This window comes from Ornithorhynchus anatinus, chromosome 5, assembly GCF_004115215.2.
Source record: "Ornithorhynchus anatinus isolate Pmale09 chromosome 5, mOrnAna1.pri.v4, whole genome shotgun sequence".
Classification (NCBI taxonomy): Eukaryota; Metazoa; Chordata; class Mammalia; order Monotremata; family Ornithorhynchidae; genus Ornithorhynchus; species Ornithorhynchus anatinus.
Genome location: NC_041732.1, coordinates 59,851,522 through 59,874,628, shown reverse-complemented (window position 1 = coordinate 59,874,628; position 23,107 = coordinate 59,851,522). Strand labels below are relative to the sequence as shown.

The 23,107-nt window shown below is 56.4% G+C and overlaps 1 protein-coding gene across 1 annotated transcript in view; it reads right to left on the bottom strand.

The window, feature by feature from the left end:
• Positions 1-5,700: 5,700 nt before the first annotated feature.
• The window catches only part of UBR4 (ubiquitin protein ligase E3 component n-recognin 4), a gene marked incomplete at its 5' end in the record, with an annotated part of 148,943 nt that continues 131,536 nt past the window's right edge, over positions 5,701-23,107 (bottom strand). Inside the window, 10 exon segments of the mRNA XM_029064851.2 lie at positions 5,701-6,124; positions 8,124-8,286; positions 8,913-9,003; positions 13,772-13,996; positions 15,728-15,922; positions 17,349-17,474; positions 18,136-18,278; positions 19,490-19,603; positions 20,182-20,400; positions 22,990-23,089. Of these exon segments, the coding sequence (XP_028920684.2) occupies positions 6,060-6,124; positions 8,124-8,286; positions 8,913-9,003; positions 13,772-13,996; positions 15,728-15,922; positions 17,349-17,474; positions 18,136-18,278; positions 19,490-19,603; positions 20,182-20,400; positions 22,990-23,089 (1,441 nt within the window).

Genomic DNA, 23,107 nt, shown 5'->3' with positions numbered 1-23,107 from the left:
GGCTTGTCCGCTTTGCTGGTTAGTTCTTCCTGAAGGGGAACTAGGTCACACCGCTCTTTCGGCCGGGGGCCCGTCTCCCGGTGCCGGGCGCGCGCCCAACCCGAAAGAACTCGGTGAGGCACCGGGAGCTGGGAGCTTGCGAAGAGAAAGAAAATTCTAGAGACTCCTGGTCACGTAACTGGACGGACCCCCTTTCTGCTCTGCTGCTCGGACCCCAAGGATGTCAGAATTCACAAGCTTCCGGGCCCATCTTGCCCTAGGGTGGGGGCTGGGGTGAAATATGTCTGACTACAGCCGACACACACTATATCTACTCCATAGCTGGCCCGGGCTCCCAGCTTGGCTTTGGAATCCAAAGGCCAAGTCCGAGGAAGCTTGACCATCAGGGGAGTCCCCGCATCTCGGGGAGGAGACCCGCCACCCTGAAAAACACAGGCAGCAGCTCGGTGGCTTTGGGAAGGCGCAGCTCGGGAGACAGGAGGGGTTGGGGGAGGAGAGCTGTGTTGGGATATGAGACTCTGGTCATTTATTTATATCTATGTCTGTCTCCCCCTCTAGCTCCTTGTGACTGGGTCTGTTATATTGAACTCTCTCAAGCACATAGTACGGTGCTCTGCACACAGTAAGCACTCAATACATGATTGACTGACTGACTGACCTCCCTGGGCCCGGGGGAACGGCAGAACTCAAGATGGGAAGAGTTTTCCCTAGGCGTGAAAAGGCAGGCATAAGTGAGCCAGGGAAAGAACTTCAGAGACCTCAGCGGAAACAGTTAACACTCTGGGGTTGGGCTACGGTGGCAAAAAGAAAGGTACTGGAGAAAACTCTTTGGTCGGGTCCTTTCTGACAAAAACAACCATGGAATTCTTTCACAGGGTCTAGCGATCTTGGGGATAACTGAACTCACTTTCAAGGCACAGCTCAATCCAGAAACTGCCCCCTCCAGCAAGACCCCCAAAATCTGTCCCTCTGACTTCGCTATGAACACATTTTCACTGTCAGTGGGCTTTAGGAGATAATGGCAGGTTAAAGTCAAAGCAGCAGCACCATGGACTAATGGTCTGCTCTGTGACCTTGGGCAAATAATAATGTTGGTATTTGTTAAGTGCTTACTTTGTGCAGAGCACCGTTCTAAGCGCTGGGGTAGATACAGGGTCATCAGGTTGTCCCACGTGAGGCTCACAGTCTTCATCTCCATTTTACAGATGAGGCAACCGAGGCACAGAGCAATGAAGTGACTTGCCCACAGTCACACAGCTGACAAGTGGCAGGGCCGGGATTCGAAGCCATGACCTCTGACTCCCAAGCCCGGGCTCTTTCCACCGAGCCACGCTGCTTCCTAATCACTTCACTTCTCTGTTCCTCAGGTCCCTCACCTGAAAAATGGGGACTAAGACTGTGAGCCCCATGTGGAGGACAGGGACTGTGTCCAACCTGACTACCACGTATCTACCCCAGCACTTAGTACAATGCCGGGCACAAGGTAAGGCACTTAACAAATACCATTTAGAAAAATAAATAGAGGGGCTTGGGTCTGGTAGAGGCCTGGGTTCTAATGCTGCCTCTGCCATTTGTCTGCTGTGTGACTACTGGGCAAGTCATTTCACTTCTCTGGACCTCGGTTTCTCTACCTACCTGTAAAATGGGGGTTAAATTCCACTCCCTCCCACCTAAACTGCGAACACTGTCTGGGATAGGGACTCTGTCCGACCTGATAACCTTCTACCTACCTCAGCGTTTAGAAGAGTGCTTTGGCACATAATAATCACTTAATTACCATAATTACTAAGGAGACTAACCTAGAACCGTCCATCCAGAACTGAAGGCCGCTCAGTGCCAGAATGCTATTGGCAGTAAAAGGCAGTATGGCCTAGCGGGAAAAGCACGAGACTCGGAGTCCAGAGACTCGGGTTCTACTCCCAGCTCCGCTTTTTTGCCTGTTTGAACTTGGGCAAGTCAGCTAACTTCTCTGTGCCTCGGGTTTTCTCATTTGCAAAATGGGGATCAAATACCTGCCTTTCCCTCTTAGATTAGAAGCCTGTGTGCGACCAAAGACAATGTCTGACCCGATTATCTTGTACTTACTCCAGTGCTTAGCACACGGCAAGCTTAGTACAGTGCTCTGCACACAGTAAGCGCTCAATAAACACGATTGAATGAATGAATGACTATTTTTATTACTATGGCAGCCGAAGTGGACACGTCTCCACTTCAGGCACTAAGGAGAGGAGCGCCAAAGCACTTTACCTTCCGGGGCATGGTGGAGCTGAACAAGTGAGGCCCACTAAGGCTTAATGTGTCCTGGCAGCCTCCTTCGAGCCCTCTTGTCCCCTGACCGGTTGGAAGCTTCGTTGTTGGGTCTTTCTAACCGGACTTAGTCGGGAGCAGGGCTGCGGTTGCCGAGGAAGCCCTCCACTTAGGCTGGGAGCCCCAGCTGGGACCGCGTCTGACCCGATTAACTTGTATCCACCCCAACCCTGACGACGGGGCTAGACAGTAAGTGCTGAACCAATACGATGATAACTATCCAAACCAGTCTGGATATGGGAGCCGGAGACTCCCACCCTAGGGGAGCTTTCTGCTGGGCAAGAAGGGGATGGGAAAACACCGATTAACTGACGGCAAGGCTCTGGTAGGGTCTGGGATCCGCTGCCGTCAAGAGACCTGTCCGGAAGAGGGATTATTGCTCCCCTCCAGCTCCTGCTCCAGCTGGCAGGAGTGCCTTTAATCCCGCACTGTCAACCGTCTCAAACTCGCAAGGCCACACAGGGTCAGCAGTTTGGGGAGGGCGAGGCGGCGGCGGGACCTCCGCTTAGACACCCAGCAGTAGAAGGAAGGTGCACACCCGGAAAGAAAACCAAAGAGAAGCAAATGTCAGGACAGTGGGCTCTGTCCAGTGGGTCCTGGAAGCCTAAAGAAGAAAAAAGGAAAGGGAAAAAGGTAAGGCTTCCCCCCACTCCTGGCCACAGGCTGCGTCGGTGACTTGGGTGCTGCTGACAGACAAGAGACGAGGCCTCTTCTGACGTGCGAGGTCAAAGCTGCCGCCTTGAGAAGGCAACCGCAAGAGCCCTCGATGGACCGCTGAGATTCGTGAAAAGCTCAGACTTAAAACTAATTAAGAGCTTATGACTCTGCTTATCCTGGTAGCGATCCCTCTCGAAACGCCGCTGAACCCCGGGAAGCCGCTCAAAGGGGTGACTTCTTCACCTTCTATTGGGCCAAAACGCTACATACAAGGGACCCCAGGATTGGCGGCGCCTTGAGGTCAGGACCGTCGCAGCCTGACGCACTGAAGTGAAAGGCTGGGGTGCCGGCCGGGAGGAGGAGAACCGATCGGCTCTCGATGCTGAGAAACACCGGCATAGTCGGGGCCGAGGTCCTGCAGGACAAGTCCTGAATAACCAGCCATTTGGACTGTATTCATTCATTCAATCGTATTTACTGAGCGCCTACGGTACGCAGAGACTGTCCTACACGCTTAGGAGAGGGCGATATCACAATGGACACATTCCCCGCCCACAACGAGAGCAGCTTGAGGGCAGGGAACGTGCACCTTGCCACTGCTGTACTCTCCTAGGCACTTATTAAGTGCTCCACATCATCCTCACCATCATCAGTGGTATTTGCTGAGCACTTACTATGTGCAAGGCACTGTACTAAGCGCTTGGAAGAGAACAACAGAATCGGTAGACACGTTTCCTGCCCGCAACGGCCTTACAGTCTAGAGGGGGGAGGCAGTCCTTAACATAAATACAATTATCATTTCTTGACTGATGGGCTTGAGGTCTCATCAAAACGTAGGGGGCAGTCACGGTTGAGAGGGAGGGACGTGGGCCTAGGTAAGAGGGCCAACTCGGGGGAAACTGAGGATGCGGAGCCAAAAAGGCTCGCCTGGGCTGACACACTTCCCCAGCTCCTCTGCCGCTCCTTGGACGGGCGACTCTGGGAGCGGCGGACTGCCTGCTCAGAAGCCGCCGACACTCGCGAAAGAGTTTCTGATAACCACCAGCCTGGCCGTGCTAAAACCACCTGATTTTTTAAACCCACTATACCCCCGTCCGTTGAGAAGTTTTAGTGTCCTCCTACTAAAAGGAAGCAGAGCCTAGGTGCTCAGAGAACGGGAACCCAGAAGCCACCAATCCCGCAATAGCCAAGAGTCGATTCTTAAACTTTGTTTGGGTGCCGCCACCCCAGAGCCAAACGATCAACACGACCAAGCCTCCCTGCTGTGCCCGGCCCCTGGCCTCATCTCACAAGCTTCTTTTGTTCTCCCTGGTGGCCTGAACTCCAGACAGTAGCTCTGGGCAGGTGGAGAAGGAAGTGGTCTCTCTTGGGAAATGGCAAAAAAGTTTTTGCTTTTTCCTGGAGGCACCCTACGTGTCTCAGGAAACCATTGTAAAAGCTCCTGCCTCCAGTCAGTGGTGTCTCCAGCCTTGAGGATTTCGGGTCGGCCAACTGCCTCAAACAGGACACCGGCCCCTCTGAGCTCTTGGGGGACCTCCAGCGAACCCCGTAACCTGGAGAAAATGATCACCGCCCATCCCCCACGGACCGGTCTCGAGTGGTTCCTGGAATGACTGTAGCACACATACAAAGTACACTGATCTCTGTTACCCACCGGGTCTCCCCCAAGGCACACTAACCTCCCTGAGGGTAGAGATTAAGGCTGTTCTTCTAAAATACTCTCCCTCTAACACCCGTGGGCGGCAGGAAATTCTCCACGGTGGTCCGTTGGGGCCGAACGGGAGACCCCCTAGGATTTCAGGGGTGCTCCGATTAGACCACTTCTCCGGCCTGTCCTCCCTCCTTTCCCACAAGGCCACTTGGCTCATCGTGTTAACCGGGGATACTGAGTCACCATCTGCTCTGGGCCTCTCGGCTCCTAGAGGAAAGAGCACGAGGCCGGGAGTCGGAGGACCTGGGTTCTGAGACCGGCCCCGCCGCCTGTCTGCGGTGGGACCTCGGGCAAAACACTTCACTTCTCTGGGCCTCGGATTCCTCATCTGCAAAAACGGGGAGTAAGACTGTGAGCTCTATGCGGGACAGGGTCCGTGTCCAACCCCATTACCTTATATCCACGCCGGTGTTGAGTACAGTCCCTGGCGCATACTAAGAGCCTAACAAATACCACAATTAGAACAATTATTATTCCCCTCAGCCTCTCCCACTGAAGGAGGCTGATCGCCCGGTTTGGTTCAACCTACTGAGAAGCGTCCCCCTGACACCTGGCTGAAGAGCCCCTCATTGATCTCGGCCTGCCCACTCGGCCGCTAAAGCCGGTGTCGCAGGACAGCCGACGAACCCCGTGCACGCGCACGACCGTCCCGTCCGAAACCCGGGCCGTACGAGAACCGAGTGAACGTGGACGTCCGAGGAAGGCGCCGTGGACGGTGAAGCTCTCGGACGGCCCGAGACCTTGGGCTACACTTGCTTATTTTCCTGACTTCCACTCTGTTCCGCGGGTCACGGGGTCTCCTGCTGCCGGGGCCCCCGACACCCTCGGGAATCTCGGCCTCCTCGCTCCAGACGGTGAACGACCGGACGGTCGCTCCCAGACCCGAGGCGGCGCCTCCCCGTTCCCTCCGCTGCGGGCCGGAGAGGCTCTGGCTCTTTCGCTGACGTCTGAGCCCGCTGGCTTCACCTGAGGAAGGGGATTCTGGCGCCGAAACCGCCGAGAGGTTTAAACACGCCAAGCCTTCCTTTCCCGTTTGCATTTAATTCGTTTTATTTTCAAGATGGGCATACCCAAACACTCGGTTTCATCGGGCTGAGTCGTGGCTCCTCGGGACGAGTAAGTTCCTTCGATCTCTTGGGTTACATACAACTTCATAGCTATAGCACTGCACACACAAGATAAAACGAGAAGCCTAAAACCCCCGGACCAGTCCTAGAAAAACTGATCGGCGGGGAGTTGGGGGAGGGAGACGGGGGCGGGGGCCAGAGCCGCAGCACACCTGGAAGAGACGGTGCAGGAGGAGAGGAGGAACACAGAGGAGGGGAGGGAGGGAAGGCAAGCCAATCTCGGCCTCGGCAGGTCGCTTTTTCCCCACGCCCGACGCTCAGGGGATGGAGTTCAAAAGGTCGTTCAGGAAGCTGTCGGGATCGTTGATTTCTGATAAAAGTCCTGGAAGGCAACGGGGGCACAGTCAGTCACACAAGCACGGCTTCACGGGCCCCCCGAGGCACGGCCGCCTTTTCCGACAGACCCTTCCGGCCCACGAGCTCCCGCACGCTGGCCCGCCTCCCCGAGAACAGCAGCCCGGAACAGAGTCACAAAGCACATCCCGGGAGTTCCGGAGCCTCACTGTGGCATTAATGTGAAGGTGCGCCAGTCCCTCGCTCTGGGTGGAGGCCACGAGGGTCGGTCAGCTTCCAAGCGCTTTCCTCTCAGGCTCGGGGCACGAGAAGCTTTGGGGCCGCGCACTGGACCGCCGGCGGCCAGTCGGCCGGGCAAAGCGGTACCCGGACCACAGGCCGGAGAAACGGACTGAAGCGGTGCAACTCCCGGTATGTCAGATCTAAGGCTGAGTCCCCAGGGGGTGAAACTGAGATCCTGTAGGCGCCTTTCGGGTGCCAGTGAGGGTGGAAGGTTGAGGGGCAGGACGGGGGAGGAAGCCAATCGTCCAACGCTGCCCTAGAAATCTCTTCTCTCCGGTTTCCAGGGCACAGAGGAAACAGGCCTACCCACCGGATCGACTGACCGGTGTGTCCGGGATAGCGATCCGTGCTTGTCGAGGGCAAGGAGATGAAGAGGCACGGCGCCGACGGTTTTAAGGTGAAGTGGCTCTTTCGCTTCCCCTTACCTGATCGGGAGGTGAGTGGGAGGAGAAATCTGGTTCCTCAAACTAAAGGGAACCGAAGTTACTTGGGTTAACGGGACGTCGGATCCCCGAACCCAATTCGGTCTGGCGCTCTCGGGCAGGAGGACACCCAGTTTGGTCCTTCTCGGGCTGGATTTTTTCGAAGGGGGTTCGGGGAGGGGGGAAAAGTCGCTGTTTCGGAAAGCTGACGACCGGATATGGAGCTGTCTACATTCCTTATGGGTCTTGCCAGTTGCGCTACCGAGAAGCCCCTTCATTCTGCTTCCCTCCTCCTGCCTGCTCGGCAAAGGGGGGCAATCCCACTACCCTGCCTCTCTGCCCCCCGGCCACGCTCTCCCTCTTCAGGACCCCGCCACCCGGCCCGATGCCGATACCGCCCTCGAGTCCGAGGCGAAGGGAGAGGGTGCGGAGGTCTGCCCCCGGTCCCGGATGACCCGGGCAAGGGCACGCAGACGCAGCGTGGCCTAGTGGAAAGAGCACGGGCCCCGGGAGTCGGAGGACGTGGGTTCTCGTCCTGGCTCTGCCAACTGCTTGCTGTGTGACTTTGGGCAAGTCACTCCACTTCTCTGGGCCTCGGTTTCCTCGACTGCAAAATGGGGATTAAATACCTAGAGAAGCAGCGTGGCTCAGTGGGAAAGAGCCCGGGCTTGGGAGTCAGAGGTCACGGGTTCGAATCCCGGCTCTGCCACCTGTCAGCTGTGTGACTGTGGGCAAGTCACTTCACTTCTCTGTGCCTCAGTGACCTCAGCTGTAAAATGGGGCTTAAGACCGTGAGCCCCACGTGGGACAACCGGATTGCCCCGTATCTACCCCAGCGCTTAGAACAGCGCTCTGCACATAGTAAGCGCTTACCAATTACCAACATTATTGTTATTATTATTACTACTTAAGACTGAGAGCCCCATGTGGGAAACAGATAGTGTCCGACCTAATTAATGTGTACCTACACCGGTGCAAAGAACAGGTTTTGACACATAACAAAGGGCTTAAATATCATAAAAAGTAAAAAGGGACAGAATACGTCAGTGAGCTCTCCCGGGCTTCCGGCTGGGGGGGGGGGGGGGGGGGGGGCTGCGGTTTTCCTGCCGCCCCTGCCCTGCTTGCCGGCACCAAGGGTTTGGGGATGTGGAGCTGGAAGCTGCTGGCGGAGACTGGCCCTCGACGGCGCACGACTCAACAGGGGGGAGCAACGGAAGATACACGGCCAACCCCACTCACCTTATGTTGTTGTACTGTACTCTCCCAAGCGCCTAGTACAGTGCTCTGCACACAGTAAGCGTTCAACAAATACGACCGACTGACCTGCCACATCCAGGAACTCCGAGAAGGTCTCCACGGGCATGAACTCCTCCTGGAACGTCTTCAAGGCCTTGTCCGCCGCTTCGTAGATAGGCATGTCGTTGTGGCGGATGAATTCAGCGAGAGAGCAGGACCAGCCTCCCTCCGTGTTGCTGGTAGGCACCTTCTGCAAGAACCGGGCGGGCAGCCGGGGTCAGGCCCGAGGCGGCCGCCGTGGCTCGTGAGACGCGGGACCCGGGGCGTCCAACGTCAAAGGCCTGGCTTGGGGATCTTTCCTGCTTCTAGGCAAGGCCCAGCCCCGTACATTTTGTACGCCGCCCCGTCGCTACGCATCGTTCGCACGGGGGGGAACAGACAAGCCGCTACAAGCAACTGCACTCCTCGCTCTCTAGCCCCTTTCGCTTTCACTCTCCCAGGGAGAAACGAAGCGGAAGCTGCCGACGGATCTCAAACTGCCCTGTTTCCCGGGGACCTCGCTCCTGTGACCCTCCGTTCCTCAAGCCCGGGAATGCAGCCGGCCGGGGATGGAAGTGGAAGTGGGCTCGGAATTCCGCCCCGCTGTCCCGGGCTCAGGAGACTGCCCGGGCCTGGCGTCTACGGAAAGATCTGAGGAGGCGGAGCCCTCCAAGAGGCAAACTACGGCAACGCTGGAGAATACGGCCCTCTGGCCCGGCACAGGGGGCAGGGATTTGGGCACAGAGGCAGAGAAGGAGGCCGGCAGAAGGTAGTCCATTAGAGTGACCGGCTGCCCTACAAGTGATCCCGCAGCCGCCCCACGCGTGGATTCCTTACCTTAAACATGGTGTAAATGAGATCGACTAGGGCCCAAAACAGAAGACTAGAGCGGTAGACTGAATAATCCTTCACAGCTTTATCCGTCAGCCTGGAAACAAAAATCAAAGCCTCCGTGAACGCTCCCAACCAAGTACCGACCAACCCGAGGGCAGCCCCGAGCAGACTTCGAACCAACTCCTACCAAAGGACGAGGGGACGTCGGTTGTCTCCTCTCCCTGCGGGGCAGGCGGGGATGGTCAGGGAGCTCGGAGGCCGGGGACACCCACCTGCCCCTTTACAGGAAGACCTTCTGAGCTGTCTGAGGTTCCTTTCAAAGAAAAAAAATCCTTTTCCTACCGGAGTTTCCAATCGGGTCTCTCCTGTGAGGATATTTCTTTTCTGAGGGAAACGCGACGTGCAAAGCAACCAAAAAGGCAACGACCTAGGGAAATGCTGGCCACGTGCTGAATGTAGGCAAGTAGGTTCTGGGGTTCGGGAGAGCCCTTAGGCTTGGAGTGAGATTGCTTCAACCCCGTGGCTCTGAACAGAACAGGGCCTTGGCTCCTTACTTGCTGCTCTGGCCCGTGGCTCAGTTTGGGCCCGAAGCCAGCCAGTTCCTGAACGCTCCGACCTCCATCCTTGGATAGCCTTGAATCCCCACCGATCTGTAGGAGCATCTGGGGGTGGGGAGGGTTTAGATTCCCGAGGCTCAAGGACCCTGCTAAATCTATTTGCTTGCTCAAAACTTTCTAGGAACGGGGCAGGATGGGGATGAATATATTTAGCGGTCTCAAGGTCCGCTAGATTGTAAAGTCCTTGTGAAGCAGCCAGGTCTTGTGGATAGAGCATGGGTGTGGGAGTCAGGAGGCCCTGGGTTCTAATTCCGGCTCCACCACTTGTCTGCTGTGTGACCATGGGTGAGTCACTTAACTTCTCCGGGCCTCATTTACCTCATCTATAAAATGGGGATTAAGACTGTGAGTCCACATGGGACATGGGCGGTGTCCAATCTGATGATTTGGTATCTACCCCAACGCTCAGTAGGGTGCCTGGAACGTAGTAAGTGCTTAATAAATGCCATTAAAAAAAGGGCAGGGATTCTCTTTAAAATAATAATAAGATCAACAACAATAAGAAGAAGAAGAATAATAGTATTTGTTAAGCGCTTACTATGTACCAAGCAGTGTTTTAACACTGGGGTAGATAAAGGTTAATCAGGTTTCTACAGCACTTAGAAGAATGATCGGCATACAGTAAGTGCTTAACAAATACCGGTATTAGTAGCTTGGTTTAGGATTAGAGCACAGGCCTGGGAGTCAGAGGGCCCTGGGTTCCACCGCTTGTCTGCTTTGTGACCTTGGGCGAGTCACTTTACTTCTCTGTGCCTCAGTTTCCTCATCCATGAAATGGGGATTAAGACTGTGAGCCCCATGTGGGACAGCGATTATATCCGACCTGATTAGCATGTATCTACTCCAGCACTTAGTTTAGTGCCTAGCACACCGTAAATGCTTAACAGATACCACAGTTGTTATTACTATTACTATTATCATCAAGTTGGACCCAGTCCCCGTCCCTCAGGGGGCTCTCAGTCTAAGCGGGAAGGAGAACAGATATGAAATCCCCATTTTCTAGATGAGGAAAACCGAGGCCCTGAGAAGTGAAATGACTTGCCAAAGATCACACAGCAGCCAAGTGACAAAGCTGGGATTGGAATCGCAGTTCTCTGACTCCCAGGCCTGTGCTCCGTTAGGCCACGCTACTTCTTGCGTCTACCTATTCTGTCACGCCAGGCACAGTAAGCGTTCGACAAATGCCACAGATGGATGAATCGACTGTGCTACAGACTCCCGCTCGCCCCAGCGAAGTAACTCTTTTCCGCAAATTTTGCACAGGTAAGGAAGGGAGAAATTCTTGCTGCACAGTTCGAAGACGGAGCTCCCGTCACAGACAGCTCGTTCTGATGTGGGCCGAGATTTTGCTGATCTGAGCGTTGTACTCGTCGCAGGGCCTGCCTGCCCATAAAAATGCTTTCAGAAACTACATGGGCCTGGCACACGAGAAACTCCCCCTGCAGATGAGGCTGTCGGGGGAACAACTGCAAAAAGGCTTCGGGTGGAGAGAGCAGGTTTTTCTCCCAAAACGTCGGAGGTGGAGCTTCCTCCTCTGAAACGTTAAGGACCGCAGCAGTTCCGTTTCCCAAACACCACCAGCTGCTGCCTCTTTTTCCCCACATGTGGAGGAATGTGAGCGTTTTTTATGGTGTTTGTTATTGTTCTAAGCATTGGGGGGGGCACAAGTCGGTTGGGTCAGACACAGCCCCTGTCCCTCACGGGGCTCGGAGTCTGAGGAGGAAGGAGAACAGGTATTTAACCCCCATTTTACAGCTGAGGATACTGAGCCACAGAGAAGTGATTTGCCCAAGGTCACACAGCAGAGTACTTGGTAGAACTCGGGTCCTCTGACTCCCAAGCCCGTGCTCTTTCCACTAGGCCACTCCGCCTGCACAGGGATCGTGTCTACCAACTCCACGATAATTTACTTTCCCAACACTCACTACAGTGCTCTACGCACGGTAAACGCTCAATAAACACCACGGGCGGATAATCCAGACAGACCAGGGTGACGCTCTGGAGAGAGAAGACGACACCCTCTACCGATCCCCCTCGGCGGCGGTGCCCGGGCCGCCTGGTTTGGGGAGGATTCCAGGTCAGAGGCTTATTACGCTCTCTCTTTCGCTGCCCTGGTTTGGTGAGCAGGATTCTCGGGTGCTCCTGTCAAACTTAATTATTTCAAACCAGTTAGAAAAGTTGACTAAACTGCTCAAGAGGGATGGCACGGCAGGGTGCAGCTAAGGGTGCATTCCCTAACTGGTTGCCGACCAAACTCTCTCGTGTGAAACTGGTCGGGTGGCAGTGGATGGACTCCAGGCCTTTCATTGAAAAGGAAAAGGCCCTTGTGGGTTAGGGTTGCAGAGACTCTGGCCGGAGCCAAGACCCAAAACACAGCGACTATTTTCCACGGATGCCAGCCTAATCGAGCTTATCAGTAACCCATTATCCTTCCTCAGTCTCATGCAAGGTCTCCAAGATCAAGGGGGCCAGAATTGGGGGCAGGGAATTCAGGGCACGAGATTCCCTTTCCGCAGTACCAGCCGGCTTCGGCTACCGAGACCCTGGATTCGGTTACCCGACGAGGCAGCCGGGGCTCAATGGGCGGGAGGGAAGGGGAGTGCTAAGAATCTAGTGCCCTCGGGCTCTTCGATCAATCTTGAAGGACGAAATTAACACCGGATAAATCAATCCAGAAAAACGAGGCGGCTGCTTCTGTTCTGGTTTGGTACGGGCCAAGCGGCCCGGCTTTTCTGTCCTCATCCACAGGGGCCAATATGGCACGAGTGGTGATCGTTTCCCCCCCACCCCCTACCCGTGCTATGGAAATCCACTTTCCAGAGGTGACAGGAATAGACCTCCCAGAAGGGAACCAGAGGCCAAATCAATAACCTCATCTGTTGCTCCCAACAAGGGCAAGGATACAGCTTTGACACCATCACTACACCTGGCTCAAGTGCTTAATACAGTGCCTTGGCACACCGTAAGCGCTCATTAAACACGACTGATTGATTGGCCAGACCAAAGTGGCTATCCTTTGTGAAGCCATATCAGTGTGAACGCACGGATTTTTTTTGTGGTGTTTTGTTTTCTTACTGTGGGCCAGGAACTGTACTATGTGCTGGGGTTGACACAAGTCCTGTCCCACATGGGGCTCACAGTCTTTATCCCCAGTGTACAGATGAGCTAACTGCGTCACTGAGAAGTTCGGTGACCTGCCCGAGTTCACACAGCAGACAAGTGGAGGAGCTGGGATTAGAACCCAGTTCCTTCTGACACCCAGGCCCCTGCTCTGGTTTGTCTCCACCAGGCCTATCCCAAACAGCTTTGATTGATTGATTTCCTTCAGTTTAAGAGAAACAGCGTGGCCTAGTAGAAAGACCACTGCACTAAGAGTCAGAGGACCTGGGTCCTAATCCCAGCTCCACCACTTGCCTGCTGGGTGATCGTGGGCAAGTTATTTCATTTTTCTGGGCCTCAGTTTCCTCATCTGCAAAATGGGGATTCAAAACCCGTTCTCTCTCCTACTGAGCCTGTGAACCCCATGTGGGACACAGGGACTGTGTCTGACCTGATTATCTTGACTCTATTCCCGGGCTTAGTATACTGCTTGGCACATATTATTATTATTATTGTTATTCTTAGAATGGCAGCTTGAAAGCAAAAGCCCATTTCCTTTCTGAAATCATCTTCCCCTACTCTGGAGGACCGCGATGCAGCTGGACAGCCAAGTCAAAGCCGAGCATTCTTTTTCTGTTCAGAGGAGGGGAGAGAAGGGGGCGGAATCTGGGGTCAGATGAGACAGTAACAAACTGGGATCCACAAAAGGAGGGCGGATGAGTCATCCTTCTTTAGAACAGAAGAAAGTTCCCGGTCCCGTCCTGTCCTGTCCTGCCTTTCCTGATTTATCTGTTCCGCCCGACTAGTCCTCCGAAATCCATCCTGATCCAAACTCTTGATTCTTGGCTGATGAATGTCACTTCCTCCCCCCCGCCGTGGCATTTTGAAATTTTCTGCCCACTTCGGGGAGGGTACGTCCGGCTTCGGGCACGCTACGTGTCGCGGTGAGGGGTTAAGGTGTGCCGTTCATCCAAATCAACATCCCTTCGCCTCTCGGGGCGGGCACGCTCCCGCGGACGCACAACGCACACACAAAAACGTGTTGCTACGCAACTCAAAAAAAGGGAGGATACTCCGGTGAGTCCACGGGGCAGTTACTTAATGAGGAAACACGAGGGCAAGGCGGGCGGCCGCGGGACTACTAACCTGCTGGCTCCCCCTGGCGACACCACGCGGGCCTGGGAGATGACCAAAAGCCGCCGCAGAATCTCCACGCGGGTGGCTTTCCACTTCTCTGGGGGCAGGATGTGAAGGGCCAGGACCGTGTAGTAGTGAGGCCCGTCCACCTCGAAGGCACTCTCCACCCATTTCTCCTTGGGCTGCTCCAGAAAGCTCTGGAGGTTCTTCTCTTCTCTAGAGGTTGCTCGAGTTCTGGAAAGGAAAGCACAGTGAACCACGGCTGGGGAGGTAAGCGGAGGGAGCTGATGGCGGCCGGGCACGCCCGTTCCCGACCTCTGGAAAGGTGAAGCGGGTCTGGGCCCCGTCCTTTCTGCGGGAGAACGGTCAGAATCTTTCTGCCTTGAAGGAGCCGGCAGCGGCGAGGCCGGCTGGGCCCCTAGGGTTGGTGCTTAGGGGTAAACGGAGAAGTGAGGCCCGGAAAAGACGCCGCCCTCTCCCGCTCTCCCCCCCCGGCAGCCGGAGTGCGAGGAAAGGGGTATCCGTTACCACCAGCTCTACTTTCCCGCTCTGCCGAGACTCGAAGACTTGCATTGGCACTGGGGCTCGTACTGGCTCTAGGTCTCCGAGTTCATCGTCTGTCCCGGCGGCTAATCAGGTCGCCCTGTGGGGTGTCAGTTCTCTTCCACCTCAGGGGGAGCCAAAGAATCTCCAACAGAGGAGCTGTCCTAAGGCGATGTCCAGGAGGGAAGAGATCTGAGGCTCCCAGGTCCAATCCCCGCCGGCCCACACTGACTCACTCTGTCACTTCACCTCTCTCTGGGTTTCAGTTTCTCCACCCGTAAGCCGGAGATCAACCGTTGGGGGCCCCTCACCGTGCCAGGGCTCTCTCTGGCGAGGAAAGAAAGAGGCAGAGGCCTCGGCGGAAATCAAGGTCTCCATAAAGGTTTGGGAGAACGACATTACATCCTCAACCCTGGCCGGGTGCTTGAAGGGGCAGCGCCTTCGGGTGTTACGGTGGCTGCTGTCAGGGAGGCCGGGTGTTGCCGGTGACACGCACTAAAGGTTTTCTCAGGTGAGGTAATGCATTCTCATAGGGACCGGCCCAGGCCGTTTGGTAAGCGCCCAGCGAGGTGACCGGACCAGTCTTTTATCTCACCCGAGGAAAAGGAGGAAATAACACACCGCCTACAAGAGATCTGGCAACCACGGGAGACGTCCTGTCCTGTGGCCTGAACTGAACCCCGACGACCCGGTCTGGGGCTGCCCGCGGATCTTCCGCAGGCGGCCGCCGGGCCGCCCTGAGAGACTCTTCCGAGCGGGGCTGGAAAGGGCACCCCGCAAGGTCAGGCCCGACTGTGAGCAGGGGATCAGGAGTTTGTCGGCGCAAATCCCTCTGGCCTTTGGGAGGAGCCGAAGCCAAGCCCCAGGCTTCCTTATTTGCCTAAGTGCTTTTTTGTTGCACTTCAAAGTACCAACCTAACTGTCCCTTGGAGAGGGGAGGGGGGAAAAAAGTGATTTTTCCCTTTCTTGGTTCTCTTCCCACTGCGTCACGTGGGTCATCTCCATTACCCGTCTGCCGAGGGAAAAATAACACAGATATTCGGCAGAGGGAAACGTGGACGATAAACCAGGCTGCATGTCTTGAACAACTCGGCTCTCGGTCCTGCCGTCTCCCTGAAGCTCCCGCGTTAAGTGAAATCGTCACTTGTACCGACTTGAGGACTGGGGATGACTTTCCGTTTCTCTAAAATCCTACCATGTCGACCTTCCCGCCCCGCTTGCTTCCCTTCCAAGCCAGGTAATCCCCATGGCAGAGAAGTCAATTCCGGCGCAGGGCCTCTACTTGCGCGCCCGCCCGCCTCGAGGTGACGTCGCGGCCAAAGAACGCGGCCCACCCCCCACCGGTCCCACGGGGAGAGACTCTGGGGGGGGGGATGGATGGGTTTTCCCGACCAAAGCCAAGATGTGAGGGGGAACACTGACGTGTTGAGAACGTAGAGCACGGTGTGGACGATGTACGGAATGAGGTGGATGTTGCTCTCGCGGCCTCCCCCTCCGGTGTCGACGCTGAACGACTGCTCCATGGCGAAGCGCAGAAAGAGCAGCTTGATGTCGTGGACGTTGAGCTGGTAGGTGGGCTCCCGCTGGCCTGTGCATTCCTGGAGGTAAGTGTTGTGCCTGGAAGAGCCCGACGGAAATGTTAAACGGGAGACGGGGGCGAAGGGGGGCCGGCTTGCTCCTCAGCGTCACCCAAGTGTGGACTCCACCAAAGGAGCCTTTCCGGGATGGGTCCGTCCTGCCTGTAGGTCACCACCTCCACGTAAATGGATTTGGAAAATCTAGTTAATCTAGGATTAACGACGAGCGAGAGGGAGGCCTTGATTCTATTTAGTCGCCATTGTTTTGACGAGATGTTCTTCCCCTCGACTCTATTTATCGCCATCGTTCTCGGCTGTCCGTCTCCCCCGATTAGACCGTAAGCCCGTCAAACGGCAGGGACTGCCTCTATCTGTTGCCGACTTGTTCATTCCAAGCGCTTAGCACAGTGCTCTGCACATAGTAAGCGCTCAATAAATACTATTGAATGAATGAATGAATGAATGAAAGGCCTTGTGTTTCGAGGGGACCCAGACTGGTGGCAGTCGATGAGTCGAGTGCAATTCGTTTTTTCCCGATGGGGGGAGAAGGGGGCGTGTCCCCAGGTCAGCCATCCGGGCGCAAGAAGGCCAGGAAGGAGAGAGGGATTCCTCCACCTGAGCTCGCTCATCTCTGCCCCTCAGAGTGCTCGCTCCAAATCCGGACTCATGGAATCTCCGAAATCTCTTCTTGCTCCCAAACACACCCAAGGGCCGGCTTGCACTCTCCCAACTCCACCTTGCCTGCAGTCCCCTCCCGCTGGATTTTTCAAAGGATGGCACATCATTACCCAGAACATCCCGGGAAGGCTCGGGCCAGCATTATTGGCCATAGATAAGACAACACAGTGGTGCTCGGTTTTTCAACTAGTTAGAGTCACAGAGTTGAAACCTCAGAGCAACTGGATAAGAACTTGGTCCCCTGGGCGGCTGTGAAGCAGACCTCGGGAAAACTGGCTCTTGAGGGCCGAGATGGTTGTTTTCTTTTTTTCCTCTCTCTCTTTCTCTCTCTCCTCCCCCCCTCCCCCTCAGGGCAGAGAGACTCCAGAGACCGCAGTCCCTCGATGGCCTGCAGACAGTGTGGCTCAGTGGAAAGATTACCAGTCTGGGAGTCAGGAGCCCCGGGTTCTTATCCCAGCTGCATCACTAGCCTGCTGTATTCCCTCGGATGCCTCAGATTCCTCAGCTGTAAAAGAGGGATAAGATCCCCGCTCTCCTTCCCTTTGGGACTGTGACCGACCTGATGATCTTGTATCCGGCCCGGTGGCCTGCACTGTGTTTAGCACCTTGTAAGCGTTTAATAAATACCACGATCGTCAAGGTGGGCAAATGAGGGTGGCTTGGTCCTGACACCGGTGACAAATAACGGCCCCCAAATCTGGGCCCAGACAAGTCCGCCTTCACACTGACCACCGGGTCCCCCCTTGTCTCCCAGAAGGCCAACCGGTTCCAAAAGGCTCAAGACTCACCTCGCCAAGCAAGTGGCAAAAGCCGACTCGGGGACGTGGGGCCCCCAGACGGGGAGAAGCCCGTTGCACTTTGTGTTGGCGTTCTGGAGGGCCGCGCTCTCCCACTCCTCACGCCCTCGGGCCAGCCTGGACAGGGGAAGGGAGGAAGAGGGAAGGGGAGAAGACGACCTTGGCATCAGCCAATCTGGGACTGGCAGTTTCCTCATTACTGGCCGAGGGGCAGCATTCTGCGACGGAGAGAGCCCCATCTGGCTCTCCGCATTGGTCCCACTTCCCCGGAGGAGGCGGGACCACCGGAAGACAAAAATCTGGGGCAGCTGGGTGGCTCCCCGGAGGGCGCTAAGAGGGACCGGGACTCCGCGGCAGCACGGCAGGCTGGAATGGGGATGGGGTTCCTCCCCAGAGCGAGTGTCTGCTGCTTGAGTACTCCGGAGAAAGGGCGGGTGGGCCCGGAACCCATCCCAGGCCGAAAGCAGGCGGGAAGGCCGCTACCCTGACCGAGAGCTCATTGACGGTCAGGGAACACGTCGGCCGACTCTGTCGTGCCGCACTCTCCCGAGCGCTTTGTACGGGGCTCTGTGCACGGTAAGGGCTCGATAAATACCGACGTATTTTACGTATTGATGACTGAACCAAGATGGCGGCTCAGCAGGGGCAAAACCAAAGCTCGAAACTTGCAGGACTTCGGTGAAGATCTCTGACCCCTCTCTATCATCCCGAGGTTCGGGGGGGGAGGAGGGGAAGGTCCCAGGGTCGGCTGTGGCCAAGGCCGCTGCCCCGGCCCTACCTGACGGCTGCCAGGTGACAGTCGTAGTGTACGATGTTGAAGTGAGACACGGTGCTGTAGCCCTGCTGCTTCCTGGGCTTGTTCTCCAGCTCTTCCAGGGCCACCCGCTTGGTGAAGGTGTAAATCCCCAGGACCTTGGTGGGCTGCAAAACAACGGCAATGCAGTGGACGAGGGTCGGGGTTTAGTGGTGCGGTGGCGGGCAGGAAGAGGAAGGGAGGAGAGTTGCCTTCAGCCATGGCTAGGCCGGGGGACGGTCTTCGCCCATGCTAAGCTGGGGGGCGAGGGAGCAGAGGGGACCGGGTGAGGGCCACGGGGGTGGCTACTCCATCGGCACGGGGGAACGGCAGGACCGGTCACCGGATCAGCATTTTGGGCACAGGCTCCTCAGAAGAGCTCGACGGGCCCCGAAGGCAGAAATTCTCCACTTTCGGCCCAGTTGTTCCGAGCTGGTTTAGAGCCAGAAAGTGATCTCAGCACGGCGTAGCCAATAGAGCACGGGCCTGGGAGTAAGAAGGTTGTGGGCTCCAATCCCGGCTCTGCCACCTGTCTAACCTTGGGCAAGTCACTTGACCTCTCTGGGCCTCGGTTTCCTCATCTGTAAAATGGGGATCGAGACCGCGAGCCCCACGGGGGGCATACTCCCGGAGAGCCCGCGGGATGGTGGGCACTGGTCACGCAGGGGGCCTGACCTCTCAGTGGAAAGAGCCCGGGCTTGGGAGTCAGGGGTCATGGGTTCGAATTCCGGCTCTGCCACTTGTCAGCTCTGTGACTGTGGGCAAGTCACTTCACTTCTCGGTGCCTCAGTTACCTCATCTGAAAATGGGGATTAACTGTGAGCCTCACGTGGGACGACCCGATTCCCCTGTGTCCACCCCAGCGCTTAGAACAGTGGTCCGCACACAGTAAGCGCTTAACAGATACCAACGTTATTAAGTCGAACCAGAGAGGAGAGGCCCGTGTGCCCACACTCCAAAAGCTCCTGTTGCACGGTGTGGGGCAGACGGGAGTTGAGCCTGATCTGGGGAGGGGTGGGAGGACAGATCTGGGATAGTCAAACCTTGGGATTGGCCTCGCCCCACTCTCCTATCCCCCTCAAATGTGAGTTGCCCCTTGTAACGATGACAAGACTCCCAACTCTGGCGGGAGTCGCGTTCACCATACGGGCTCTGACTCCTGGAAGGACCCGAGAAAATGGCGGCCTAAGCAGGGTTATCTGGCAGCTGCTGCCAACGTCAATGCCACTCCCTTGCGAGAACAGCTCCTCGGGAACCAGAAAGTCCACCCCAGAGCCCACTAGATGCGGCCCGTCCCAGCGACCCTCGGCCCTGAGCCCCGGGGCGGTGCCGCCCGTACCTGGAACTTGTAGCCCTCTCGGCAGATGCAGCAGGTGAGTCCCGGCTCCTCGATCAGCTCTTCCATCTGTTTCAGCAGGGCCGTCTTGGTAACCACCTGGCCCTTCTCATTCGTCTGTAGGAGGAACCCCAGCGGAAAATGGGCCCGGCAGGCCTCGGAGCGGCTCGGGGGTGGGAACGATCCCTACGCCGGCACTGCCGGAGCTTCCCTCGGCCCAGGCGTGAACGGAGGCTAAACCCACCCGCTCCCCGCCACTGAACCTTCCCGGAAACTCAATCGGAGGGTGGCTTCCGCCGGTATTGTGCCCTACCCACAGAAGGCACCGCGGCAGAGAGCCTGCCCCTCCGCAAACAGAGAGGGCTCCACCTCTGCGCCGGCAGGCCCGAGGATTTCACAGCCTCGGGACCTTGCTCGTGATCTCTCTACCGCTGCTCTGGTGGGTGGCCTCCAAAGAGGCCGGCGTGAGAGATCGACGTATCCTCCGTCCCGGAGCCCGGCAGCATCTTCACGCCCCCTCCTCACCCTAGCCAGCCCCGACTCTTGCCTGGCTCCCAATCCCGACCCAGTCCGGCCTCCGCTTTGCCCAACCCCAACTCCCGGGCTCCGCAGTGGGAAGGGCCTTATCCCTGAGCCAGACGGGAAGCCCCGCCTTGTGGGGCCTTGGGGAGGAGGGGTGAGAACGGCGGCGTTACCGTCATGCCGAGGGTGCCCAGGGCCTTCTGCCTCATTGCCATGGCCATGCGCTTCTTCTCCGCTCGGGTCTCCTTCCTGGCGGCGTCGATCTTCTTGTTCACCTCCGGGTGCTCCCTCAGCGCTTCCAGTAGGTTCTCGGCTAGGGTGCCGATGCCCTCGTCGCTCGACACCTGCTCCAGTTTGTGTAGGTTCGTGATGGAGTCCGTCCCGATCAGCATCTGCCAGGGCGTCAGGTTATTTTATTTACTTACGTTACCGTCGGTCTCCCCCTCCGGACTGTAAGCTCGTTGTGAGCAGGGAACGTGTCGACCAACTCCGTTGCGTCGTACTCTCCCAGGTGGTTAGTACGGTGCTCGGCGCGCGGTAAGGGCTCTATAAATAGGATGGATTGATCGATAGGCCAGGGTGACTGACTCCGGCGACCCGGGGCCGTGCGGAGAAGCCCACGGGAAAACAGGGCCGCAGACGGCAAACTTAGGATCCAACCCCGGAGGGGTGTGGAGGTCCGGAAGGGGGCAGTGAAAATGAAGAGCAGCATGGTCTAGTGGAAAGAGAAGGACCTGGGTTCTAATCCTGGCTCCATCACTTGTCTGCTGTGTGATCCTGGGCAAGTCACTTCACTTCTCTGGGCTCATCTGTACAATGGGGATTAAAACTGTGAGCCCCACGTGAGACAGGGACCACGTCCAACCTGACTAGCCTGTATGTAACCCAACGCTTAGTACGGCACCTGGCGCCATAGTAAGTGCTTGACAAATATCATTTAAAAGGGGAGAAGCCAGACAACCAGGGCCTCTGGGAATTACAATTATTAGGCGTGGAGTAGGGAAACCTGGAGGGAGCGGCTGAACCCTGGATGTCGAGGAGGCTTGTTGTAAAAGAGAAAAGCGGCATAGCTAAGTTTCTGATCCTAATTCCGCCACTGACAATGAGAAGTAGGGATTCTACCCCTCTGGGGATCTGGCATTTATTTGTTAGTATTTGTCAAGCGCTTACTACGTGCAGAGCACTGTTCTAAGCGCTGGGGGAGATACAGGGTGATCAGGTTGTCCCACGCGAGGCTCATAGTTAATCCCCATTTTACAGATGAGGGAACTGAGGCACAGAGAAGTGAAGTGACTTGCCCACGGTCACACAGCTGACGAGTGGCAGAGCCGGAATTCGAACCCAAGCCCGGGCTCTTTCCACTGAGCCACGCTGCTTCTCCACATGCTTCTGCCGGCATGTGATCTGTGTGACCTCTCTGGGGCAAAGACGGTCTACTGCCTCCTCTGCTGGGCAGGAAATACAGGAAACAAGTTGAAATGCAGCGGCAGAGATCAGTGGAGACCCCAGGAAGAACCTTCAGACATCGCGGATCCAGGTGAGTGACTAAAACAGGTTCCCAAAGGAGGTTATTCTTTGTAGATCCTTATTCGGCGGATGCCAGCCCTATCTTAGAAGAGAAAGGCTGGACGGCCCAAACTTGGAATTGGCCTCTTGCCCGGGGCCTATAATGACTTACGTAGAGCCAAAAGAAGGATGCTTCCGTGACTTTTCTGCCTGCAGAGGACTACATACGTTCAGTGGTGCTACTAACACTAACTACTCTGGCATTTAAGTGCTTACCATATGGCAGGCACCGTACTGAGCACCGAGGGAGATCCAAGGTAACTGCGTTAGACAGAGTCCCTGTCCCACGTAGGACTCGCGGTCTTAATCCCCATTTAATAGATGAGGGAACTGAGGCACAGAAAAGTGACTTGCCCAAGGTCACATAGCAGGCAAGTGGCAGAGCTGGGATTAGCACCCACGGCCTTCTGACTCCCAGACCCGTGCTCTATGCACTAAGCTACTGTGCTTACTGTGCGCAGAGCACTGTACTAAGCACTGGGGAGAGTCCAATACAACAGAGTCGGTAGACACGTTCCCGGTCCACAACAAGCTTACAGTCTAGAGGGGAAGACTAAATTGAAAGACCTTCTGGGCCCAGAGATTGGCTTAGAGATGGATCCTTGGCTCCCTTGCGGCTTTTTCATTTCCTCAATCACCAGCTGGGGAAGCACGGGGGCCCAAATCAATCAGCAGCTGCTTAGCGGCTTTACAGGCCAGTGGGACTGGAGATACCGACGTTGGGAACGATCCCAATCACCGCCACTTTACTCCCTACCATCCCGGGCCGCCCTGAGAGCAGAGGGCCAGCCGAGGAGAGCCCAGCCTTCCTTTCCGGCCAGAGGCAGAGGATTCGAACACGGGCGGGTAGGTAGCCCGGATGCCCTTTCCTGTGGCAGCCGAGTCGAACTGACCCACCTCAGGTCAGCACGTGTGACAGAGCCGAGATGAAAGCCCGGGTCCTCACGGTCCAGATCCCCAGGCCCCTCCGGGCTGCCTCTTTGGAACTCAACCCATCGGTCGTAATCTACTGAACGCTCACTGTGTGCAGGGCCCTCTATTAAGCACCCGTGAGAGTACAATATGACGGAACTGGTTGTCACGCTATCCGCCTAAAACGATCTTACATTCCAGAAAGGCAGGGCAGGCGCTAATTTAGATAAATTACAGATATGGACATACGGGCTGTGCGGCCGAGAGCGGGGGGGGGGGGGGGGGGTAACAGGTGTGCGAATCTAAGCGCACGGGTGACAGAAGGGAACGGGAGAAGGGGAAATGAGGGGTTGGTCGGGGAAGAAGACGTGCTCCGAATAAGGTTTTGAAGGTGGGGAGACTGATCGTCTGTCGGGCGCGAAGGGGGACGTGGGTGAGGGGTCGGCGGTGAGAGAGACGAGATACAGGTATAGCGAGTGTCAGAGCAAACTCTGGGTCCTTACCTGGGTGGCTGGGTGCTGAATGGCCAGCCCTCGAAGGAGCCTTAGGATGAAGGGGAGGGCGGGGCGAGACAGGAACTTCTTCCAGACGTCAGCATCCAAACTTCAAAGGAAGAAATGC